The following is a 6,836-nucleotide window of genomic DNA, read 5'->3' on the forward strand; positions in this document are numbered from 1 at the left end:
GCGAATCAGCTGTTTCGCGCGCCGTGGCAGCAGCAGCGGAGGTGAGCCAGGGCAGCCGGGGCACATTTTTAGGGGCGGCATTCTGGCGCCGGCCATGCCGCCCCTAAAAATGTGCCGCCCCAAGCACCAGCTTGTTTTGCTGGTGCCTAGAGCCGGCCCTGAGGGCAACAGAGAGTCCAAGCATCCCAACAAGAGACCCTTTTACCCTCTGGGGCTACTCCTCAAAAAACCTGCCATGGGCTCTGTCCTCAGCCCGATCCCGGGTGCAAAAATCCTGGTAGAGGAACTCAGTCCCACCTTCTGCTCTTGGTGCCGACCCTGGGCTAAGTGGCTAGGTCTGCTCCTTCAGATATGCTGTTGCTTTCATGGGCCATATCCTACCTCTTAGCCCCTTACACTGCTTCCCAGTAGCCTGTGATTCACACAGCCTCTCCTCTAGCTCTCAACCCTCTCAACCTTTTCCCTGGGTCTTCTCGGCTCCATGGTCCTCCCCTGGAACGCTGATATCCAGGACTGCCCTGCTGCCTTCGCCAGGGCCCACCACAGGGACTAGTTCCATCCCTGCAGCCCTCTTCAGCTTATCTTCACTATGCCCTTCCCAGAGAGGGGGAACACCCTGCCTCTTCTGTCCTGGATCTCCTCCCACTGACTGGGTTCTGTCTCTCTTTGTAGTCAGCCTTGACTCTGTCACAGCTGTGTCACTAATGGTAATTAAGCCACCAGATCAGGCTCAGCTTGGGGGTAGCTTAAAGGGCCAGCCAGCCAGCCGGTGACAACGCACTACAAAGCAGATGCTCGTGGGAGGGAGATGGGCAGGGCAGTTGTACTATTTGCAACAAGTGTTCAGTTATTTCCTTACATGTTCTGGATGAGGGGTTTTTTTGTTTGCTTTTAAAAAGGTACAATATCGGAGGCCCCACTTCCTCCATAGCAGCCCTGTGCTCCTACTTCTTTGATGAAGGGCACCCAGTTCTCCTGGATAAAGTCTACAATCGACCCAATGATACGACAAATGAGATCTGGACCCAGCCGCAGCTCGCAGGTGAGATGTCAATTGCCCTTTGCAAGAGCTTTTCCTTTCAGGTGTCGACGGGTACTCTCTACCTATTTCCCACACACCTGGAATGCTGGTTTCCTAGCAATCCATCAGAGACAACGTTCCCCTACCACAAATGGCCCAGCCTGTATGGAGAATGGAAAAGCAATGAGCAGAGAAAAATTATATACTCCAAATGTCTGAGCCGGTCTAGGGCGCTGACCTGAGGAGAGCAGAGCACTCTGTCGTCCCTGGGAGGGGAGGGCTCTCAGCATTAGGCAGTGTCAGCTCCCTTGTGATTATAAGAGTGCCCTTTGAGCTCTAAACAACCCTAAATACTGATCTTAATGTTAAGGGAGGGGGGAAATCGCAGACAGTGCTGACCCAAGGTGCTGCACTGATGGCCATAATTAGACATGGTTAGCGCTCTGGAGCAGCGTGAATCATCATTTGAACCCCAAGAATGGACACAATCCCATTGACTTCAGTGGGAATTGGATCCGGCCCTACGTATCCACTGTGACTACTGGGGATATCTTCTGGGAGATGTTCATTTGTTGGTGGCATGAGTTGTTTTTAAAATGAATTCTGGAAGAGAAGCCTCAAGCATGAGGCGGCCCCCTTTCTTATCACTCAGAGTTGACTATCTAATAAGATCCCAGGATTGTCACTCTGTGTGTGTGTCACGCTGAAGCCTAGAATGTCTGTACGGTCCATGTGAAGGGATGGAAGCGGCTACAAGCACGGCCGAGAGCTTTTTGTTCAGAACATCGCCAGGTTCCATCATCACTGGGTTTGGCGACTGTTCCCGACCAATTTGCATGTTCTCTGCTTTTTTTTTTACACTTTTTGACTTTGAACCGTGCCACAGCCCGGGCTCTCGCCTAATCATTAACTATAACACCGTGGGCACCTATGACAGACAGATACTTATAGAGCTTTAAAAGCTTTAAAAAGACCAGATTTTTAAAGAAGCTTAGGATAAGATTTCCAAGTGCTCAGCTCCTGTTGCAACACCTAGGGCCAGATTTTCAAAGAGCTTAGCACCCAACCAGCACCCAGTGTGCTGAACTATTTTGAAAATCTGTCACCAAGAGAAAAATCTACTGCTCCCATCTGGTTATGTAAGGGACATACCAGGTCAGTTCAGATTCCAACGAGAGATTTTCTATAAAAGGGCTTGGCAAAACCTCTGATCAATAGAAATGTTTTGCCTTTTTTTTTTATTGTGTTTGAATTCCATGGAAAGCCCTGTGAATGTAAAACATCCCCCCGCCCCCTCAGCCCTTTCAACTCAAGCACAGTTGGCAGTCTTGTTACTGCAGGAGAGCCCGAGAGGGAAACTGACTCAGCACCACAAGTGAAACTGACCGGCCTTGCTTACCATGTGTCATTTGAGGGCAAAAAGCAAATTCATGCCATTCAAGCTGGGGAGTGAGTGAAGGTTTCAAAACTCTTTCAGGGACTTTAATGCCAGTTGGGATGGAAAAGGGTTAACCTTTAATCCCCACAATGCATTGTGCCTTGGCTCTTTTTTGAAAGTGGAACTTTGTAAGGACATTTGCTCTTGCCTCTCGCAGGTGAACGGTACGGCTCCCAGAAGGGCTTGATCATCCTCACCAGTGCTGTGACTGCCGGGGCAGCTGAGGAGTTTGTGTATATCATGAAGAGGCTGGGCAGAGCTTTCATCATCGGAGAAGTGACCAGCGGTGGCTGTCACCCCCCTCAGACATATCATGTGGATGACACCGGCCTCTACATCACCATCCCCACCTCCAGATCTGTGAGCTCTGCTGATGGCACCTCCTGGGAGGGCGCAGGGGTGGCTCCGCACCTGGAGGTGCCAACCGAGACGGCTCTCATCCAAGCGAAGGAAATGCTCAACGCGCACCTGCACAGCTCCAAATAGACTGGCTGGCTCAGTGAGCTTCCAGCAAGAGGGATCTAGGTGGTGCTTTTCAAAGGCGCTTAAGGGGGTTAGGTGCCCAAATCCCATTGATTTCCTAACTCCCTTCGGCCCCTTTGAAAATCGCAGCCAAGGCTCAAAGGGGGCGTGACGCACCCATCTATGGTGATGTTTGTGTGAGTGTGATGAGTATAGAAAATGCATCGTGTGCTTTGGAAAATAACGTGTACGTTCCCCCTCCTGTGTCCTGAAGAGGAGTGAGAAATAGACGCGAGGGCCCAATTCCCAGCTGAGCTCATCTCCCGCCTGTCTCCTTGTTCACGTGTTCCAGAAGGACCCTTCTCCACCAGCCCCGGCACAGCCTCCCTGTATTTCTGGAGTTGCACTCCTAGCACTCACTCCCGGGCCCCGCCCCCAGAGAGATGGGTGGGGAGTGGGTGGGGAAAAGGCAATGGTGTGACTCTGCCCCCCAATGTGCTGGCCGGCATAGCTAAACCAGCGGGTCAGGGTAGGAAGAAAGTGACCTGCTTCTAGTCAAAGCCAAGAGCAGATTGCACCCCGCCCAGCCCAGGAGCAAGGGGGAAAGCGGTGAAGAACCTACCTTGCTGAGGCTGGGCTCATCCTGGGATGGCGCAGCTACATGCTTCTCTTGGCACGGAGTTAGTTAAGGGACAAGCGAGCCCATAGCACCCAAGTATGGTAATTGACATTGGCCCCAATCAACTCAAAACATCTCTGAACTTCAGGAAACCTCTGATCTAATTGTTTGTCTGCCTGTGTAGGGATTTATAAATACCCTCTGCTCACTGCGATCTGGGTCTGAACTCTGTTGCTCAACCCCATATCCACTAAATACCTGTTTGAAGGCCCTGAAGGAAGTAGATGAGCTAGCATAGGCGCCCAGGTTTGGAAACTGCTCTGCAAAAGTTGAGTTAAATGTCGCCTTTCTGCCGTTTGCAGTGGTTACACATTGGGTTTGTTGAAACTCACTGTGCAGATTTAAAAACAAAAACAAAAATCCTGTGTTTTAAACACCGCATCACAAAGAATATTTTCAAAGATTGACCTGGAAAGAGTTTTAACCATCAAATAGATTTTGTATCATTTCTGTGATGTGTTCACCTTTTCAACATCACTCAGTGAAACTAGACTGTTCAGACATTTCTTTCCATTCTTTTTCATGTCTGGGTTTCTCGACACTGCAGGGGACTGTTTAAATGGATAAAAGTTTGCACAGGACCTTAGCTAGTCAAAGCGCTATATAAATGAAACATATTAAAAATACTACATCTGGCAATGCCCACAGTTGTCAGTGCATTAATAAAAAACACCATGAAAATATTTGTATCCATACTAGGTTTTGTAAAAGTCCCTTTAAAGTCTAAATGAGCTAGCTTTGCTTCTTTTGTTTTCCAAAACACGAGTCTATATTTCCATGTGAACAAAGGTCATCATGTGTGAATGCTCCTATTTGCTGTTACTTACTCGCTATTTATTAATTATTTTCCTGTTTTAAAAATTTCAGTCGTCCAGTCAGGGGCCAGAAACTCTACCATGTGACTTAAGTGACAGCACTAATAGCAAACAGAGTTAATACTTCAAAACACACCCGTGGACCAAAATTTGTTCCCATGATGAACTACATGGTGATGATTTACGAATGACAGACACATTATAGAAAACAGCATCAGTCTGGGAAAAGAAAGAAAAAAGCTACATTTTCTAAGCTAATCTATTTGCAATGGATAACTCAGCCAGCTCTGCTGAATCCCACTGGATTTGTCTTCACTAGAAAGTTAGGTCATGTTAGAACATGACCTTGAAAAGTTGTGTTAACTTACGCAATGTTAATCATGATTTAACACTCAATGGACACAAGTACAATTGTGTTTAACACCACGTCAGCTAGTCATGGTTAAACTCTACAAGGCTTAAAATGGACCAGCTGATGGGGTGTTAAACATGGCTTGTCCCTGTCTACACTGACTGCTAAGCCATGATTATCATCATCTTAGTTAACACAGTGCCCCAAGGTCGTGTTCTAACACAACCTAATTTCTCAACAAGAAAGACGAGGGCCATTGAAAACCATTTGTATGAAGAGAGATTGAAAAGGCTGGGGCTATTAACCAGAGAGAGGAGATGAATAAAAGGGGATGTGATAAAAATACTCAAGATAATGCATGGGGAAGAGAAGGTAGCCCAGGAGCTCCTGTTTCCCATCTCATAACCCACAAACAATGAAACTGAAAGGAGGAAAATTCAAAACAGAGGAAAAGGAAATACTTGGAAAGGGAAGCCTGTGGAACTCATTGCCACAAGATGCCATTGAGGCCAAGAGCTTAGCAGGATTCAGAAAGGGACTGAACACTTCTATAAACTATTATAACATCAGGCGTTATAATGGTAAATACTAAAAAAAACTTTGACGTAAACTCTAAAGATGGAGGGTTTAGATCCCATCCAATCCCCAACGGCTAGGAGTCAGAAAGAAATTTGTCCTGGGGCAGGTGTCCCACAACTGGCTGCTGCAGGGACCTGGCACCTTTCTCTGAAGCATCTGGTGCTGGAGACAGGATACTGGGGTAGTCTGGGAAGTGCCCTGTTCCTCATAGAGAGGAGCCCTGCATGCAAAGGCACAGCGCAGGGTTGTCTCCCAGACAGTGATGGGCATCCAAGAGCACACGACCCCATCGTGAGCAGCGCATGCCCCAGGTGGGGTTTATACTCTGCAGGAGGTGGGAGGGAGAGGCAGGAAACGGAAAGCGGAGTGCCCCAGGGGTTGGTCTTGGGGCCCGTTTTGTTCAACATCTTCATTAATGATCTGGATGATGGCATGGATTGCACCCTCAGCAAGTTTGCAGATGACACTAAACTGGGGGGAGAGGTAGATATGCTGGAAGGTAGGGATAGGGTCCAGAGTGACCTAGACAAATTGGAGGATTGGGCCAAAAGAAATCTGATGAGGTTCAACAAAGACAAGTGCAGAGTCCTGCACTTAGGACGGAAGAATTCCATGCACTGCTACAGGCTGGGGACCAACTGGCTAAGTGGCAGTCCTGCAGAAAAGGACATGGGGATTACAGTGGACGAGAAGCTGTATATGAGTCAGCAGTGTGCCCTTGTTGCCAAGAAGGTTAACGACATATTGGGCTGCATTAGTAGGACCATTGCCAGCAGATCGAGGGAAGTGATTATTCCCCTCTATTCGGCACTGGTGAGGCCACACCTGGAGTATTGCATCCAGTTTTGGTTCCCCCACTACAAAAGGGATGTGGACAAATTGGAGATAGTCCAGCGGAGGGCAACGAAAATGATTAGGAGGCTGGGGCACATGACTTATGAGGAGAGGCTGAGGGAACTGGGATTATTTAGTCTGCAGAAGAGAAGAGTGAGGGGGGATTTGATAGCAGCCTTCAACTACCTGAAGGGGGGTTCTTGAAGGGGGGTTCCAAAGAGGATGGAGCTTGGCTGTTCTCAGTGGTGGCAGATGACAGAACAAGGAGCAATGGTCTCAAGTTGCAGTGGGGGAGGTCTAGGTTGGATATTAGGAAACACTATTTCACTAGGAGGGTGGTGAACCACTGGAATGGGTTACCTGCCACTATTCAGATCTGGTTCTATTTTCGATCAGTGTGTCTAATAGAAGGAACTTCAATGGAGCCATATTCCACCAGACTGGGCAGTTCTGTTGAAATCTAACAGCTTTGTGAAATTAGGTCAATTTCACTGGAATTCCATTGAAGGGGGGAAAATTTCCAACATCCCGATTCAACATCTTCAATTGTTTTTCTGTTGGATCATATTGCATATTGTACTGCAATATGCAACATTTTAAGTTAACATTGCCATTAAATATTTTGAACAACTTCAAATGATTTTTTTCCCTGGAAT

General features: G+C 47.8%; 1 protein-coding gene across 1 annotated transcript in view; it reads left to right on the forward strand.

The window, feature by feature from the left end:
• Positions 1-3,705, forward strand: part of RBP3 (retinol binding protein 3) — a 22,090-nt gene extending 18,385 nt beyond the window's left edge. The window contains exons 3-4 of the mRNA XM_024210379.2: positions 900-1,042; positions 2,617-3,705. Of these exons, the coding sequence (XP_024066147.2) occupies positions 900-1,042; positions 2,617-2,945 (472 nt within the window). The 3' untranslated portion in view covers positions 2,946-3,705. The remainder of the gene's footprint in view (positions 1-899; positions 1,043-2,616) is intronic.
• Positions 3,706-6,836: the final 3,131 nt, after the last annotated feature.

Source organism: Terrapene carolina, unplaced genomic scaffold, assembly GCF_002925995.2.
Source record: "Terrapene carolina triunguis isolate 2854851 unplaced genomic scaffold, T_m_triunguis-2.0 Scaffold402, whole genome shotgun sequence".
Lineage (NCBI taxonomy): Eukaryota > Metazoa > Chordata > Testudines > Emydidae > Terrapene > Terrapene triunguis.